Source organism: Echiichthys vipera (assembly GCF_963691815.1).
Source record: "Echiichthys vipera genome assembly, chromosome: 22".
Classification (NCBI taxonomy): Eukaryota; Metazoa; Chordata; class Actinopteri; order Perciformes; family Trachinidae; genus Echiichthys; species Echiichthys vipera.
In genome coordinates this window covers 4,114,613-4,133,790 of record NC_139847.1, presented here as the reverse complement: position 1 = coordinate 4,133,790, position 19,178 = coordinate 4,114,613, and the positions used below count along the sequence as shown (strand labels likewise).

The 19,178-nt window shown below is 46.3% G+C and overlaps 1 protein-coding gene across 1 annotated transcript; it reads left to right on the top strand.

The window, feature by feature from the left end:
- Nucleotides 1–8,516: 8,516 nt before the first annotated feature.
- Nucleotides 8,517–18,758, top strand: cited1 (Cbp/p300-interacting transactivator, with Glu/Asp-rich carboxy-terminal domain, 1). The gene is made up of 2 exons (XM_083936722.1): nt 8,517–8,706; nt 16,697–18,758. Exon 2 carries the CDS (start codon nt 16,717–16,719, stop codon nt 17,299–17,301), a length of 585 nt encoding a protein of 194 aa, XP_083792848.1. The 5' UTR covers nt 8,517–8,706; nt 16,697–16,716; the 3' UTR covers nt 17,302–18,758.
- The last annotated feature ends 420 nt before the right edge of the window (nt 18,759–19,178 follow it).

The following is a 19,178-nucleotide window of genomic DNA, read 5'->3' as shown; positions in this document are numbered from 1 at the left end:
CGTAGCCGGAGCAAATGAAACTCATTACAGCGTTTACGAGTTTGGAAAAGGAAAGACGATTGAAATTCTATCTCATAAACTGTGAGGAGGGGTGTGTGTGTGTGTGTGTGTGTGTGGGGGGGGGTTTACACGGTAACCGGGCAGAGGCTGTAAACATGAGGGTCTCTGTGTGTGTTTATGTAGTTTCCTTTGTGCTCCGCGGAGTCAAATTAGAAAAACTCAGGGGGCCGCGAGAGGATTCAGGGCACCGCTGGAATCCCCGGATTGCATTTTCACAAAAAGCGAAAAAAAACAACCACAGATTGTTTACCGTTGTGACCCAAACGCTCTTATTTAAGGAGGTCTTCCAGTTGTTTACGCGGAGAGACGAAACCAAAATACCCCAAAAAATACCAAAAGCTCTTTTTTACTCACGTCTGCGTGTTTTGTTTTCTCGTTCTAGCACCAAAACTTTCCCATGTCTCGCTAAACACGCGTAGCCTCGAACAATTCACGAGGCACGTAATGTTTCTGCACAGTGTTCATCAAACGTTTGCGTCCGTATGTGACGGTTCCTCCTGGTGTTGCTCCTTCAGTGAGTGAGGTTCGCGTCCTTACGTTTGCCTCTAAGTGTTTTGGTTGCCTTACCTTCACCGCGGTCCATTCGCCCATAACCACAATCTTCCCCTACCTTTAACCGAGCCTGGTCTCCAAACAACCATTAACGCTCCCATGTAGTCTCGCATTGCCGCAGTGTTGTGTCAGCGCTGGAGTGAGTTCAGGCCGCACCACTTCTGGTAAAGGGTAATCTCTGTAAACACATTCTGCTGAGGAATGTTGGAATCCAGGCAACGGGACAAGATCTGGGCAGCGGTCTGGTTTGTGTTTGCAGTCTGAGGAGTATCTACCGGCGAGCGCGCCCTTTGGTTGCATGCGTGACTATTTTGTTTTTCATCAGCCGTTATTTATCTGCTTTCATGCGTCGTCGCACAACTCCAACTGCATTCTTGCGCCCCGAGGTTGCTAATCGGACCGTAAACGACGCTCAGAAGAGGAAGTCTTTGCCTCGGGTGTCCCCTTAGTCGTTGCCCCCAGAGGATAAGTTTGATGCTGTTTTTGTTGTTTTATATTTCTTTAAACCAATCACAACCGTGGGCGGTGATGAGTCCTGGATGCAGCGGTGGTGGCGTTAAATAAATAGCACAAGGAGAGGATAATGTCTGACATCGCTGCATTCTCAATTTACGTTTGAAAGAGACACGTTTTTTTTACGTTTCTCTTTTACGTATTAGAAAAACAAAGACCACAGTTCGCTTCCCTAGTGTAATCTTTATTCGATTTAGTTATTTAACAGACACGGTGGAGTTTGCATGTTCTCCCCGTGTCTGCGTGGGTTTTCTCCGGGTTCTCCGGTTTCCTCCCACAGTCCAAAGACGTGCAGGTGTTCGGTTCATTGATGACTCTAAATCACCCGTAGGTGTGAATGGTTGTCTGTCTCTGTTCGTCTCTATGTGTCCTGTGATAGACTGGCGTCCTGTCCAGGGTGGACCCCACCTCACGCCCGATGTCAGCTGGGATCGGCTCCAGCCCCCCCGCGACCCCGTCAGGGATGAATGGTTGAAGATGAATGAATGCACAAGCGTACTTATTTTAACCCAAAACATCTTTTCACAGCCTTAACCAGGTGTGTAAAACAGAAACTGTAGTCCGGGAGGAGAAAGTAACGTTGTAGGAGATAAGTTTGAATGTTTTTGAGCCTTTTACCGACGGTAACAGTTTTAACGAAGTCTTTAACTCTGCCGTAATATTGGACCGTTGGAATGGTCCAAAAATAAAGAGTCTTTCCTGGAAGGCTCTGCTGGTGTCGTGCATCCCCAAAAAAGTGACAGAAGTAGTTGAGTGAGGAATGAAAAAAGAGAGCTGGTAAAAACGAAAACCTCGCCTGCTTTCACACCTCCGCACATGTGGCTAACCGCGGAGTGAAGCGCTATCGGAAAAACTACCAAAAACGGTCGGATGCGGTCCCCTCCTCCGGCCCCGACGACGGAAGAAGCTTCTTAGGGCGTACTCACACTGTCCTTCCGCACCGCGACCCAGGCTTTAGGGTACTTGTCCCCCCTCCCTCTCCCCCCGCGCCCCAGGCCCGTTTGTACTCACACTACCTGGGCCGGCCAATGCTTCTTGCTGTCCATACGCCATCACGCCGTAACACGTCACACGCATTGATGACGTCATGGCGACGTGATGCGTGGCTTTGTTTCCAGATCTTTCCGTAGACCTCAGAGTTTTTGTGCGTCTTGTCGACTGTTTTTGAATCTTTTCATCGACCAAATCTGCAGTAAACACTCCACCTCCGCATCACACCAACGTGAACCTTTCACCGCCATTGTTGCTGTTGTTAAATGTCCGCGCATGGTCCGTCCTTCTATTTACATGTCCGAACAGGCGCACATAACGCTACTGCCATAGGGCTCGTGCTCGTGCTCGTGCTCGTACACGTGCGCACGCTCATGCTCGTACATGTGCAAACGGCTCTGCTAAAGCCCACCTCTTTCAAGCCGGCTGTGGGCTGTTATGCGCTGAACGGGTGCGCTCACACTGCTTAAAATTACTAGGCTTTAGCTGAAAAAACGGTTTTGGCCCCGGCCAGAAGGACAGTGTGAGTGCGCCCTTAGACGCCGTTAAGACAGTTTGGCCGGCGCTAACTCAGAGCTTTAGCATGTTTGTGTTGACCCAAGTGTGTAAAAAACATAGAGCGAAACACCTTTTTACAAGAAAGAGACGAATGAGTCACTTGATTTAATGCAGTTTGGACGTTAATGCAGCGTAAAATAGCTTCCCCCGGCCCGACCTGACGGGTCAGAAATGGCACAAACGTGAAAGTAAAGTTCATCAGCGGATTCGTTTTTACTCACAGCTGCTCCCGGTTAGAGTACACTACGTGTTACGTAACTCCTCTCCGGCTCCGTTTTTCATGGAATTTAAATTACCTAGACACAAGATTATGGAAATCTTCTGTCATTTTTAAAGAATCCCACATAAACCAGCCGTGTGATGCAACGTATTCTGCGAAGGGGAAAACGATCCTCCACATCCCGCTGAAGACAGAGCTTCCCTGCCAGCGCTGTAAGAGCTGTAATTTGCTTTTTGGCTCATTTTGTCGTCCCTCCAGACCAACGCAGATTTATTTTTTCCGATATGAAAATGCAAGGCAGTGTTGGACTCTTTAAAGTCCCGTTTTGGATGCTGTGTTTGTGCCCGATCAGACGGTGGTGAGTTGTTAAGTGTTGTACGGTTTGTATCCAGGGCTCTTGGGCTCATTTTGACGCGCTCGGATGCTCCGTCAGCTTCGTTAAACCTCTGTTATAAAACTTCTAGAAGAGCTCTTTATTCTTTCCCTTTGCAGTTCACTGACCTTGTCCTCTCCACCCCTCCCCCCCTCCCAGAGACCCGGTTGTCTTCTTTAGGTCAGGGACAGGAGATCTTTAGAGGTAGATGAAAGATCAACACTTAGAAGTGCTGAACAACATCTGAAAGCTGCAGAAACTGAACATCAATGTGAGACGCAGCTCAGCAACGTGTGTCAAGCTCTTACATTGGGTTTTGTTCGGCGCCTTTTCAAATCTAGACCGTATGAGACTGTTACACTGTCGAGCGTCAGGCTAAACATGGAAAATGTCTCCTTAAAAAGTAGAAAAGAGGAACACGTTGTCAGGGTTACAAAGAAAACACGAGCAATTCATCAGCCCTGACCAGAACACACTGGAAAACACAGGCTAATTGTTGAAAATGCACTTTTTTTAGTCAAAATATCTCAAGTTCTTCATCTGTTCTGTAGATTATTTCTTAATTCTGCAGCGTTGTCTGTGCTAACGTTAGCTTGAGCATGTTCAGCGCTGTCTGTGCTAATGTTAGCTGCAGCATGTTCAGCGTTGTCTGTGCTAACGTTAGCTGCAGCATGTTCAGCTTTGTATGTGCTAACATTATCTGTAGCATGTTCAGCGTTGTCTGTGCTAACGTTAGTTGGCGCATGTTCAGCGTTGTCTGTGCTAACGTTAGCTGCAGCATGTTCAGCGTTGTCTGTGCTAATGTTAGCTGCAGCATGTTCAGCGTTGCCTGTGCTAACGTTAGCTGCAGCATGTTCAGCGTTGTCTGTTCTGACGTTAGTTGCAGCATGTTCAGCGCTGTCTGTGCTAACGTTAGCTGCAGCATGTTCAGCTTTGTCTGTGCTAACGTTAGTTGGAGCATGTTCAGCGTTGTCTGTGCTAACGTTAGCTGCAGCATGTTCAGCGTTGTCTGTGCTAACGTTAGTTGGAGCATGTTCAGCGTTGTCTGTGCTAACGTTAGCTGCAGCGTGTTCAGTGTTGTCTGTCCTGACGTTAGCTGCAGCATGTTCAGTGTTGTCTGTGCTAACGTTAGCTGCAGCATGTTCAGTGTTGTCTGTCCTGACGTTAGCTGCAGCATGTTCAGTGTTGTCTGTCCTGACGTTAGCTGCAGCATGTTCAGTGTTGTCTGTGCTAACGTTAGTTGCAGCATGTTCAGCTTTGTCTGTTCTGACGTTAGCTGCAGCATGTTCAGCGCTGCCTGTGCTAACGTTAGCTGCAGCATGTTCAGCGTTATCTGTGCTAACGTTAGTTGCAGCATGTTCAGCACTGTCTGTGCTAACGTTAGCTGCAGCATGTTCAGCTTTGTCTGTGCTAACGTTAGCTGCAACATGTTCAGCGTTGTCTGTGCTAACGTTAGCTGCAGCATGTTCAGTGTTGTCTGTTCTGACGTTAGCTGCAGCATGTTCAGCGTTGCCTGTGCTAACGTTAGCTGCAGCATGTTCAGTGTTGTCTGTGCTAACATTAGCTTCAGCATGTTCAGCGTTGTCTGTGCTAACGTTAGCTGCAGCATGTTCAGCGTTGTCTGTGCTAACGTTAGCTGCAGCATGTTCAGTGTTGTCTGTGCTAACGTTAGCTGCAGCATGTTTAGCGTTGTCTGTGCTAACATTAGCTGCAGCATGTTCAGCCTTGTCCGTGTTTCCACATGGTCGTGGTCGTAGAACTCAAACGTCGCCCACTGAACGCAGCTTCTCACCCGTTCCATTTCTCTCGTGTTGCGTCCCGTGCGTCAACTCGTGCAATGAGCAAAGTTCCGCAATGTGCAAAAGATTACTTGCGTTATTTTTTTTTATCACGTTATTTCTCCTGTAATTACTTAATGGTAATTAACGCGTTAAAGTCCCCGCCTTAAAAAAACATTAATGCCATTAAAGGTGGATGTTCCAGAGAGACACACGTCATGACTGCAGCTGCTCCTCTGGCTCCACTGTGATCCGCAGGTCTCTCAGTGACCAGACCTGGACGCACCTTTGCTGCTCCGCGACGAGGGAAACAAAACAAACTTCTCCAACGACTTTTATGCAAATCAGCAGCGAGCGGGGGCCCTCGGCCTCTGAGCCGGTGCTTTGAATAGAGCGTCATCGGACCCTCGCTGCTGATTAGTTTAGATAAACCGAACCCTGTCCTTCCTCTTCCTCTGTTTGTCTTTGGCTCCAGTCGGGTAAAGAGTTTGTGTTGAACATTTGCATAAGTCTGTTTAGATCTGGGGGATTTTTGTCCGTTTCCTTTGTCAAAACAACGCAGAACGACTCCGCTCACGTCTGAGATGTTAGTGAAGGTCTCGTCACTTTTTCCATCGGAACAGACTCGAACCCCTGGCAGCCCGACCGACATTTGTCCCGGCTCAGATGGAAATCACAAACGGTTTGTTTGATTTGCATAACGCCCTCCCTCCCCTTCCCCGGGGGGGGGGGGGAACAAAAGCGGCGGGAGGCCTCCGTCTATACATCCTCCTCCTCCTCATCAACATGTGAAGTGTCCGCGGTCAATGGCGGAGGGGATTTACTCCGCACAATGAAGACAGATGCCATCTTTTATCTGCTTAACGGAAGAGAGGGCCAGCGCGTGGCACTTGACCACGCGGACGCATGTCGTTGGCGCGTAATGACGTCCTGCTACAGACTATTGATGTGGATGGTGAATGGACTTGTTGGGGGGGAGGGAGGGAGGGGGCGGAGGAGAAGGAGGGTTTACGGGGATGAATAGGTGGAGGTTCCCCAACGACACTCTGGGTGATTCTTCTTTTTACCCCGAGCAGCCCCTTTTGTTTCCCCCCTTATGAATAAAATAGGCCAAATGGAGCCGCGAGGGAGCAGAATGGGGTTTTCAGCAGATCTGGTGTTGAGTGTTAAACATTTAGAGAGTCCGACGGGCGTCTCGTGTGACTGGGACTCTCTGCGAACACACCTGATACTGTAAAACGCCGCTTTTGCCTTCTGATGACACCGCAACAGTGCGGACTGGTGTTAAAGATGAATAAAAATCTGATTGATTTGAATGGTCGCCGAGGGGAAATCGATTTGTTGCAGCGAGAAGATGAGACGCAAACGTTTTTATTCAGTGCATTTGTAACACTTTCACTTTTTCCCACCACATGACTACCTTTTGTTCACTTTCTGTATGTTTGTGCATGAGTGTTTAGCACACCAGGGCGGCGATACATCATTATTTTCTGTATTAATCGTTTCAATGTGAGTAAAAATGGCGATTTACGCCTGAAATGACGTCCTCAAATGTCTCATTCTGTCCACAGCTCAGGTATATTTAGTTTATTGTCGCTGAAGACGAAAGAAAGCAGGAAATATTCACGTTTAAGAAGCTGCAATCACACGATTTTGACTTATTTTAGTCAACGACTAATCGGTTAATCTTTGCAGCTTTGATGCAAACATTGTTTTATGATGAATTACAACACAGTCAACACAAAGTGTGTAGCTGATGACACTAAATCAAAGTGTAATGTCATTTTTAAAAATGATAAAAAGGGTTTTAAGTGGATGTGAGGATGCAACAGGGTTTTATTTGCATTCACGCTCAAAGTTTAAAACTGAATAAAGCAGAAAACACATTAATAAAGATGTAAATATGGATAGTATACATGGTAGTACTACGCGTTTATCTGTGCACACACATGCACCCGTACATTTATACGCGTACGCAATCATTACAACCACGCATGCATTCAAAAAAGTCCTCCCCCTCTCTCTCTCTCTCTCTCTCTCTCTCTCCTTCTCCAGTCCTGTCAGTGTGCAGCCGGGCTGAGGTGCTAACGAGGCCTAACGCTGACACAGTAACCTTTAAAACAACAACACAGACACACGGAAAAGACAAAAACAACCACAAACAAACAGCAGAGAGGATCCAAAAGGTGCTAAAGTTTAAGTTAAAGTTTATTATTAAAACTCATAAATCACGCGCTGCAAATTCATCAGTGTCTCTAATCACACGAGGACATCAGGACATGGCCACAGCAAGGACTCTCTCTCTCTCTCGCTCTGTCTCCCTCTCCCCCTCTCTCTCTCTCTCTCCCCCCCCCCTCTCTCTCTCTCTCTCTCTCTCCGGGGCGAGTGACACAGACAAAGACAGAGCGCTCTGAAATGGTCCATTTGATGCCTGTTGGTGTGTTGGCCTCAGACTGAGCAACATCTGCCCTGCAGAGCGGCTGCAGCTAAACTCCGGAGGCCGGATTCACTCAAACGTCGCCCACTGTCCTGTCCAGGGTGGACCCCGCCTCACGCCCGATGTCAGCTGGGATCGGCTCCAGCCCCCCGCGACCCCGAAAGGGACAAGAGGCTGAAGATGAATGAATAGTATTTCTCATGTCACAGAAACCACTGAGAGGGAATCTTGCGTTTTGGATGTTGTCGGTGGTGGAGTCGCACCGTGAACTGGAAAACTCGAAAAGCGCCGTCCCATCACCTACGTAAACTTAGCTGCGTATCTTATTCAAAACTGGACTTGCTGCACGGTGTGATGTTTATCATGTCTGCACGAAATACTAGTCCTGCCAATACATGATAGGAGTGCTGCGCTGTAGCAGGCTACGAGTGAAATTCAATTCACTGGTGGGAGGTTCCACTTTGCCTAGTTGGAGGTCCGAAACTTTGGACTTCCCATGGCACTTGAACGCAGCATGAGCAGCGCAAGTGAAACGGAGCGACGGATGACAGGCAGGAAGCTCTGCAAATCATTTTATTAGGACTGAATAAAATGATTGGTCAGACTTTTATCAGAAATATATGAGAATTGAAAATTAATGAGTTTCAACAGCTGGTGGATTTCTTTGACATTTAAGTGCCGTACGCTTTTTAGGAGCATTTAAAGGTTACAAAAGAAAAGAGTCAAAATGCCAGACTGGTGCTTTAAGTTCTGAGTACTTGTGTAAATGTACTTATAGTGGATATAAAAATGCATAACATGCTAAAATATGAATAATAATTTGCTTTATTCCTAATTTGATTGTTGACTGTTTGGCCCCGCCCCCTTGTGTGTTGCCTCAGCCAATCAGATGTCCCATCCAGATCCTTTAGGGAGTCCAGTTCCTTGTTTTGGGATTGGACACACACACACACACACTCTCTCTCACACACTCACACACACTCTGGTCAGTGAGGAGAGAGCGATGCACACAGTCAGGAGCTCACTGAGGAGCTGACAGACAGAGAGCCCTCACAGAGTCTCCGCAGTGAGTCAGTGAGCAGACTTCAGCCTCTCTCTCTCTACAAAAACACCACTTTAATTTAACTTCACCGGCTTTTTCCACCCCACAACAAACACTCCTGGACCCTCGGGACTGCTCCCCTCTGACCGGACCCCTCTGGGCTGCACCGGGCTCTTCCCACAGGTTGGTTCAGTGTGACAGGACTTGTGGAGTGTGTGTTGTAGAACTGCTGAGAGAAAGTTTCCTCTCTCCCTCCTCAAGTGTTTACATAACATTTTAAATGAGGTCAAGCGTTCTCCTCGCCTCCAGCTGCAGAAACTCGTGTTAAATCTGAATTTTCTCTTCGGTTTGAGGTCAAATTAACTCATTTTCATGCCTCTGAGGTGTTTTCTGTGTAATAGAAGTGAAGGGCATTGGCTGACTTTGTTTCAAAAGCCATAAAACTGATGGAAATGAGCGTTTAATGGGGGAAAATCTGTGTTTTTGTGCCTTTTGGTTTATTTAGAGTATGCTGGAAATTTGCTTTTCTTCCCTAAAATCAATGAAAACGTGACAAAAGCTCTTTTAATCTGAGTTTTTCCAAGTTTTACGAGACACGACGGAGGAAAAGTTTGCTGCGAAAAAGTCAAATTAGTGTGTTTTTCCTTATTTTGGCGTCTCATTAACTGTCCTCAGTGTGGAGTCGGAGGCAATTAAAGCAAGTGGGGAGTGCGTCATGCTGGGGCAGCATATGGTGTGTGTGTGTGTGTGTGTGTGTGTGTGTGTGTGTGTGTGTGTGTGTGTGTGTGTGTGTGTTTGAAAGGGACAGCCTGACGTTTCAATTGGCTCGTCACACTTTAATTGTGTAATTGAAACCTCTGTTGTTGCTGGTGTGTGTGTGTGTGTGTGTGTGTGGTGACCAAATAGTCCATTTATAAAGAAGTTATTGTACTTTTATTCCATTATATCACAATTATTGACCAAACTAGGTCCCTATAGTAACTTTTAGACGTCCGATTTTACTTTTTTCAACACTTTTAAGATTTTTGCTCGTCTTGTCATGAAAGAGGAAGTCCATGAAAGCTCCAGAGAAGCTGCTAAATGGACTTTTGGTCGAGAATGAACTTAATCCTTTATGCTTTCCTGCGGTCGTGCAGGCCCGCTCCCTTAATGTCATCACGTCTGATAAATGATAATCAGTAACGACCGCAGCAGACCTCCCCATGGTGGTGAAAACCAAACGTACGTTCAGGGCGCATTTTACTCCGAGGGAAGTTTCTCATGCGGCTTCAGTGGTGACGGCGAGAACGGCGTGCACGCCGGTGTCCGACTAGAAAGCAAAGAAGCTCTTTCTTTCTTGAGAACCGTCCGATTTTCTTCACGATCACGTGCTTCGTGTCAGATTTGGTGCAGTTTGACATTTTGAGCAGTCGTCACCAAATTTGGTTTCATATAGTTTTGCAGCTGACCTTTAAAGTTTGCTCGCATGCTGTGGGTTCAGAACAGGTCGAAGTTAACGACCCTGTTAAAGTTAAAGTGTAATTCTGACGCAAAATCATTTCCGATCATTTTTCGGCACTTACACACATCAAATAAGCCATCGAGAAAGTTTTTTCCGTGTATTAACGGAGAAATACGGTACAGTCGCTAACAGCCGGACGTGGCTAACACTGATTAGCTTGGGGCAGCACGTTGAAGGCATTCAAAGGTCTTTTTTAACCACTAATGCTGCTGAAAATAACAGCAAACCTCTGCAGCAGCATGAGAAGAGTCCCTACACACAAAACAAAGCCGCAACAGCGTAGTTAGTGAAGCCAGAGTTTATTAAAAGAGTGTTTTAAAGACTTACCTACTGGCCCCTGTACCAGCTCCTCTCATAGTAAAGTCCATTACAGTGGATTACCAAAGTCAATCCCAAAGGAAGGAGCCCATTGGTGCTTTGTTGTGTGTGTAGGGACTCTTCTCATGCTGCTGCAGAGGTTTGCTGCTATTTTCAGCAGCATAAGTGGTTAAAAAAGACCTTTGAATGCCTTCACCGTGCTGCCCCGAGTGTTAGCCACGTCTGGCTGTTAGCGACTCTACTGGATTTCTCCGTTAATACATGAAAAAATGGCTTATTTGATGAATGTAAGCGCCGATTTTATGCCAGAATTACACTTTAAGAAGCTGAAACCAGGATGTGTTGACTAATGAATTCATGACTAATAGCTTCATCGTACTGTTTGTCGTCTGGTTATTTAATCGTGAGTTTAAAGTGATTTTAATGCACTTTTTAAAACCTTCTTATTCACTGTAAAGTCCTTATAATGATGATGCATCGCTCAAATGTCCCAAAAAAAGTCATTTTTCAAGAAACAAAGTTGCCTCTCAACTGTGAAACATCCATTCCTGTGATTCCATGTTCACTCTGTCCTGTAGATCAGTGGTTCCCAACCTGGGGGGCCCGACCCCCCAAGGGGGGCGTCAAAGATCCAGGGGGGGGGGGGGGGTCGCGAAGCCCTCTTGATTTTAAGGGGTTTAATAATTTTAATGTAATTAAAATGTTAAATAAATGAGTAGGCTAAGCATTTAATTCATATATGTGACGAAATCAACTAAATCCAAGAGCTACATTAAACATTTATTCGTGTATTTCAAATTTTAGATAAATAAACAAGTTATAGGCCGATATCACGAGGAACAGAGCGCGTGGGACTTGAACGCCTCACGTGCAGCAGGCGGAGCTAAGGGAGAGATGGCGAAGCGTCAGGTAGAGGAGACTGCGGAGAATGTCAAAAAGAAAACGAGCGGCTACCAAGAAAGTTAGATTCTGAAGAAATATCTCATCTCATCTTCAGCCTCTTATCCGGGGTCGGGTCGCGGGGGCAGCAGCTCCAGCAGGGGACCCCAAACTTCCCTTTCCCGGGCCACATTAACCAGCTCTAACTGGGGGATCCTGAGGCGTTCCCAGGCCAGTGTGGAGATCTAATCTCTCCACCTGGTCCTGGGTCTTCCCCGAGGCCTCCTCCCAGCTGGACGTGCCTGGAACACCTCTCTAGGGAGGCGCCCAGGGTTCATCCTTACCAGATGATCCTGAACCACCTCAACTGGCTCCTTTCAACACAAAGGAGCAGCGGCTCTACTCCGAGTTCCTCACGGATGCTGAACTTCTCCCCCTCTCTCTAAGGGAGACTCCAGACCCCCTCCTGAGGAAACACATTTCACACGCTTGTACCTGGACCTGGTTCTTTGGGTCCTGACCCAGCTTTCATGACCACAGGTGAGGGTAGGAACCAGGACTGAGCGGTAGATCCAGAGCTTTGCCTTCCTCAGCTCTCTTTACGTCACAACGGTGCGGTAGAGCGACTGCAGCTCCGCCCCCGCTGCTCCGATTCTCTGGCCAAACTCACGCTCCATCGTCCCCTCACTCGTGAACATGATCCAGAGGTACTTGAACTCCTTCACTTATATGTTGTAATCAAACACAGGTTCTCCTCTTTGTCCCATCCGATAGAGTTTACTATGGTAAAAATATGGGTCCCTTAAGAAAAAGGTTGGGAACCCCTGCTGTAGAGGATGTGATGAGTCATGTTAATAATAAAAATAATAATAATAATTATAATAATCATGAGACGTGTTGTGAGTGTTGTTGGGAGACTTTGAGACTCTCACTGCTGATAATTAGAAGAACTGCAGACGGCTCGACGGCCAAGACGGCAGCTCCAGACTGCTAATGAAAGCATTTAGTGGGGAACTGAAGCCAAGGGCCCATTTCACCAACTCATAAAAACACCAAAAAAACAAAAATGGCGGCGGCGGTGGAAGAACACAATGAGTCGGGTCAGCTGTGGACGGGAAACAACACTGGCTCGGCTCCAGCAGCTCCACGCAGCATCCTTCCTCCTGCGTCTGAACGGCGGTCGTCCTCATTTTTAGCTGCTGTGTTGAGATGTGATGAGATGCAGCGAGACAAAGAAAGACGGGATGAGCACGTGAGGAGGAGAAGAAACAGCCTCACTTCTTCACCTCCTCCACGCGTACGAGCGCCAAACGCACTCAACGGAAAGGCTTAAACGATGAACACTTTACTCTGTCCAGGAATCACAACCAGGGTTTAGTGTTAGTGTAATTATTTACAGTTTCTCAGGAGGTTGAACTCTTTTATTTTCCTTTTTAAAAACTTATATTACCATATATTAAGTTTTGGTTTGGTATTAATAAACATTTACGCAGTGAATAAATAATAACAGTGGTAAAGTCCCTTCCCTCCCTCTCTAAATGTATAAGTGAGTAAATAAGATTTAAATAAATAAATAAATAAATCTGAAATAATAAATAAATCAACGATCCTCTCGAAGGAAAGTAAAAAAGATAAATATAAATAAATAAGTAAATAAATAAAAAATAAAATAAATCAATAAATCAACAATCATCTCAGAGGAAAATAAATTAATTAGTAAATAAAATTAAAATAAGTTAAATAAATAAATAAAATCTAAAATAAAAAAGGATAAATAAATAAATCAACAATCCTCTCAGGGGAAAATAAATAAGTGAATAAAAAAGTTAAAAATAAATAAAAATTTCAAATAAATAAATAAATTAACAATTATCTCTGAGGAAAAATAAACAAGTGAGTAAATAAGATTAAAATAAATAAATGAATAAAATCTAAAATAAAAAGAATAAATCAACAATCCTCTCAGAGGCAAATCAATAGGTGAGTAAAAAATATTAATAAAAATAAATTAAAATTTCAAATAAATCAATAAATCAACAATCATCTCTGAGGAAAAATAAACAAGTGAGTAAATAAGATAAAAATAAATGAATAAAATCTAAAATAAAGAAAGAATCAATGGAAACATATGGGATAACTACACGACTCAATGATAGATATAAAACATACGTTAGGTCCTTTCTAATGCGGGAAAGTTAAAGTTAGTTACATATTATACCTTTGAACTAAGTTTCACGTTTCAGGAAACAGTTTGTATTTTACATTTCTGTGTTTTTAAAGGAGCAGTCCGCGTAAACTCTGAAAACTCAACACACATTTTCTTTCTCAATGCAGCTTTAAAAAAAACAAAACATGTTATAAATTGTATCTTCACCTGGAGGGGAATAATCTTCAACATCAGCCCTTCAAATGATCCCTAAAGCACCTTTTTTAAATATAATATTTATGAACTAAAAACCTTAAAAACCTGTTTTTCTTCTTCTGCACCCGCGACAAAAGAATGTGCTGCTTTTATTTGTTTGCGTCTCCTTTGGACTCAATGTGCTGGAGAGCTGCTGAGCACCATGTGCAGCCTGGCCCTGACACTAATCACTCAATGAATAATGAACACACACACACACACACACACACACACACACACACGGACCTGCCATTGACAGCTGTTTGGTGTCTTTGTGTGTGTATTAACTCTATCAGTGGTGTGCAGCTGCATGCCTGCCTGTAGCAATTATGGTCTCGCTAAATAAGAGCCAGTGATGGGAGGAGGGGCTGTGTGTGCGCGCGCGCGTGTGTGTGTGTGTGTGTGTGTGTGTGTGTGTGTGTGTGTGTGTGTGTTTTAAGGCACACATGCTGTTTCAACTGTATGTAATATAAACCAGCTCGGGGACGTTAACATGAGCCTCTAGAAGTTTTTCTTTTGCAAGACACAGTAGAAAAAACACACACACTTACTTTCTCAATGACATTTTCCCAGTGTGTCAGGCTTTACTTAACACACACACACACACACACACACACACACACACACACACAGTCAGTCAGACACATGCTCTGTTCCCGGGGCCCATATGTATTTATCCTGCCATGTGACCCAATCACTCTTTACGATCCTCAAAGGCTCTGTTGTGAGCTCCATTCACACACACACACACACACACACACACACACACAGACCTATAAACACTCACTAGCCCCACGGGCCCTCTCCTCTCAGCGCTTCATGGTTAATTTGCCGCTCAATAGGTCGAGAGGAAAAGCAGAATGGGTGTCAGACACATGGAGTCATGCGGCCGTCTCGTCCCCCAGACAGTCGCGACTTCAGTGGTTTAAACACAGTCACAAGGACCCAGTGGGAGTAAAGCCGCTCTTAAGTCAACAACAACGGCGGCGTTGTTGTTGCGGTCTGAAGCGAACACGAGTCTGTCAGGAAACGCTGTTTCTTAACGACCACTTGTTAAGTCGTCTTCTCTTCACCGAGCAAGTAAAGGTCCATGTTCAAGGCAAAGAAGATGTAGTCCAAGTAGTAAAATGTCCCCTGTGGTTGTTATATGTTGTATTATAGCATCAGATTAGGATCACTAATGCATTAAAGGGGTAGTTCACGTAGTTTATCAGTAGGCGGTCAGCACGGCGCCCAAGAAAAGTCCTTCTGTGCACGAGGGCATCGGCTAAAACAGACTTTAACACCTTTTAAATACTGTTTTTGATGCTGCTCTGCCTCTCAGGATGTTGCTTTACATCAGACCTTTATCGAGACCCTGATTGTTTCCTGATCTGTGGGAAAAAACGGTCAACGCAGCTGTTTATTATCTAGGTTTTTAGACTTTTCTCGGAGCCCGCTCTAGCAGACTCTGTTTCTTCCTCTCCGCCACATTTCCTTTATTGTTGCCGGTCTGCAGCAGCGCAGACGCACGAGTTTGACGTCTTTGTTTTTCACCGCGCAACTGTCAAACATCAAAAATATGCCAGCGTTGATAAAAGGAATAGATAAACTCGGAGGAGGCATATGATTAGAGCTAGGACCGAGAGAAGTCTTTGTCTTTAAAGCTCAAATCTGTTAAAGAAAATGCTGTTTTCCCCATATTTACTGGCACTATCCGGCTGTTCAGTCCAACCGAACACCCTTTCAAAATAAGGTTTCCGGGTCCAAACGCTCCGTTGAAACAAAACAGACACAACGGCTGAACATGTGAACAATTACGATCACCTCTTTTATCAGTTAGACGTCTATTTCATCGACAAGAAAGAGGTTAAATGATGATTACGTTGTTTTTTAAAAACTCAGATCTGTTCAAACAACGGGGACACGACACTGCGGCGAAACACAAGGCTTGGGCCGACTTGGACCAGGAAATAATATTTTGAAAGGGTGTTATGTCATATCTGCGGCGTCGTAGAAATACGAGGCTCGGACCCGGGGAACAGACTGAACAGCCGGATATCCTGACCGCACAATGAGACGGACAATGTGTGAAAACCTCAGGTCGCTCCACCTTCTGTGTGCTCCGAATGTCATCTGACCAAGTCTAATATTGTCAGGCACAGGCAGGAATGAGGACTCAGATGCGGAAGTCCGCGGATCATCACTGATGACCTTTTATTTGCTTGACGTCAGGAACGTAGCACAGAGCAAAAAACAAAGTACAAAATAAAGTCGCTCCGTCCAGGAGGAACAAACAAATGACACGAGAGAATTCAAAAACGTAAAACTTACTCGGACTAAACAAAGAACACAAACACCTGAACGTGGAAACAAAGAACTCGAAGGCACGAACAAGACTGTGGGACAAAACGCTGGATACATTCGACACAAGGTACGAAATAATCTGGCACGGGACAAGAGGGAAGACACAGACTTTATACACATGAAGGGAGGAAGACACGGACTTTATACACATGAGGGGGGAAGACACGGACTTTATACACATGAGGGGGGAAGACACGGACTTTATACACATGAGGGGGGAAGACACGGACTTTATACACATGAGGGGGGAAGACACGGACTTTATACACATGAGGGGGGAAGACACGGACTTTATACACATGAAGGGAGGGGAAGACACGGACTATATACACATGAAGGGGGGAAGACACGGACTTTATACACATGAGGGAAGGGAAGACACGGACTTTATACACACGAGGGAAGAGGAAGACACGGACGTTATACACATGGGGGGGGGGAACCACAGGTGGATACAATCAAGGGTCAGGGGAGGACGTCAGAGCGGCGACACAAGAGGAAGGGCAGGTGACCTGGAACGAGAGGAGAGTTACCTTTCAAAATAAAACAGGAAATTCACAAGACAGAAAACCCAAAGACAGGACAGACCTCACCGCGGCGTGACAAATATTCTGTTTCTGTGTTGCATATTACTCGCGTGATGTCTTTTCAGAAGCATATTTTAGTGTACTGTTTAGCTGTAAAGTGAGAACACGTGTCCGATAACTTCCCCCTTTTCTTCCCCGCAGGCTCTGGTGTTTTCCTGGTGATGACCTCACTGCTGTTCCCTGGCAACGCCCACGCTGCGATGAAGGACCTCTCCTCCTCCTCCTCTCCTCTCAGCACCCTGCTCCACTACCCGTCCTCCAAAACCTCCGCCGCACCGTTCTCCCCGTCCGTCGGCGCCGTCCCCTCCTCGCCCGGCTCGTCTCTGTCGTCGTCGTCTTCGGCGCCGCTTCCCAAACCCCAGCCCTTCTGCCTCCAGACGGGGCCGCACCTCATCGCCAGCATGCAGCTGCAGAAGCTCAACTCGCACTACCAGAACCTCGCCGGGGCCTCCGCCGGACACCAAGCGCCCGGCGGTGCTCAGAGGGGCTTCGGCGCCTCGCCTCTGGGCACGGGAAACCAGCTCCTTGGGCCGTCCGGAGGCCTCGGCGGAGGCGGGCTGGGCGCGATCAGCATGGGGAACCAGAGCTCCGGCGCAGGTGGAATTATCGACTTTGACCCCGTGGACGAGGAGGTGCTCATGTCGCTGGTGGTGGAGCTCGGCTTGGACCGAGCCAACGAGCTGCCCGAGCTCTGGCTGGGTCAGAACGAGTTCGACTTCATGTCAGACGTGCCGGCCGGATGCTGACGCGCGAAGAGATAAAACTATCGAGACGCAGCGGGATTGATTAACGAAGGGAGAGACGACTTTCTCTCCGGTTCTGACCTTCTCCTTCCTCCCTCTCTCGGTCGATTAAGCGAGGAAGAGACGCTGAGCGATGAAGAGAAAAGGGCACTCTCTTGTTTCTGTTTTTGCTTTTAAGCTCTCTATGTGCGGACGGACGGATTAAAGCTCGATTTTGATACTTTGTTGTCGTAGGAACGGAGCAAATTGTCTTTCACTCTATTCAATCATTGCGTTTTTCTTTTCTAGGATGAAACCGGGGTTGAAACTAACCTCACGGGATTGTTTTTCCTCGACACATTTCTATTTTTCCTTTTCCTTAAACGTAAAAACGAAGCACGAGCACGAGTATGAACAGGAACAAGGACTCTTTCTGCCCTCGCTCCGTGAAAACAAGGCGATTGACGGGTGCTCGAGGACGTTTTCGAACCTTTCGGAAACAGTAGAGACGACACCGACGCACCCGTTGGGCTTTCTTCTGGTCTCTCTCAATCAATTTAAATCAATTGAAAAATGGGAAACACGACATTACGGGAGATTCGTGAAGGATGACAAACCCCATGTTTCCTGTTTTCTCAATGGACGATATTAAACTCTGGTCTCACGGCGGGGGGGGGGGGGGGGGGACTTCTCCTCTCTCGCCTTCACAAAGACCTCGATTGTCTGAGGACTGGTTATCTCCGTGTACTTTTCTTTCTCTCCTTGATTTTGTGTGTTCGAATTAAGTCCAACCAGTCGTATTCACAGAACATGTCATCCAAGACAGCGGGCTGATATCCGATTGGACTTCTGGGACAAGGCGTGCTTCTGTGGCGCGTCCATAATCGCTTCTACTTTCCCGAACTTAAGGAATTCGATCAAGGGACGTGGAAACTTTCCGAGCACGGGACCTGAATGGAGTAAATTGTTTCACGCTCTGGAGCGCAGCCTCATTAAAAACGCCCTTTTTGGTCATGTGAGTCGCCGCTACATGTACATGTTTTGTTTTCTGACCCGCAGTGAAAGGAACTCTGACCCCGGTGGTGTCAGCGATCCCGGATAGCACTTCCTACCCACATGGGGGATACAAGGTCTTGTCAACTGGATTGGCGAGACCAGATAGACTCATGTGCCCCTTTTTGTTTCTCCTGTTGCTCCACTTTGACAGTTTGTTCCGCCCCAACAGACGTTATTACCACCACATTTCCGTGTCCCTGATAAGGAAGCAGTGTCTGTTTTGTCATCATGTTTGCACACTTGGCACGGCGGCCGTTTGACCTGAACACACTGTGGTTTGGTTCCAGCAGTGCTTTAAGATGGTTTGACCAAAATGAATTAAACATTTCAGACACTACTTCTGCTTGCGGCTAACATGTTAGCATCATTAACCACCAGCTTCTGTTTGTTCTTACGGCTTTACAGTGTTTTGAATGCAGAGACAGTACAGAGAACATCTTCACAAGAGGTTCACCCCTGTGTTTCCCGGGTCCTACGTTCCCTGGTCGCATACACCTCTGCCTACGCTGATTTGATTTAGCAGTATGTTAGGGTTAAGGGTTACGGTTAGGGGGTAGTATTAGGGTCTACATAGGCCTATTCGCCGGGGAATTCGGACCGATGGAACATCGCACCCACTCCGATGTTCAACAAATAAAATATATACAAAGCAAGGAACATAGGACCTGGGAAACCTAAGTACGCTCCCTTGACAAGCTAGCTGCGCGCCCTCTGGCAGCCATATTGGACGTCTTCGTGCTCTTGGGCTTTGACCAGAATCCAAAAATACATTTCTAGCAAGTTAACGATCACTATCTGTTAAATATTTGATTTTGGCTTAGCATTAGCCATATGTATACGGGTAG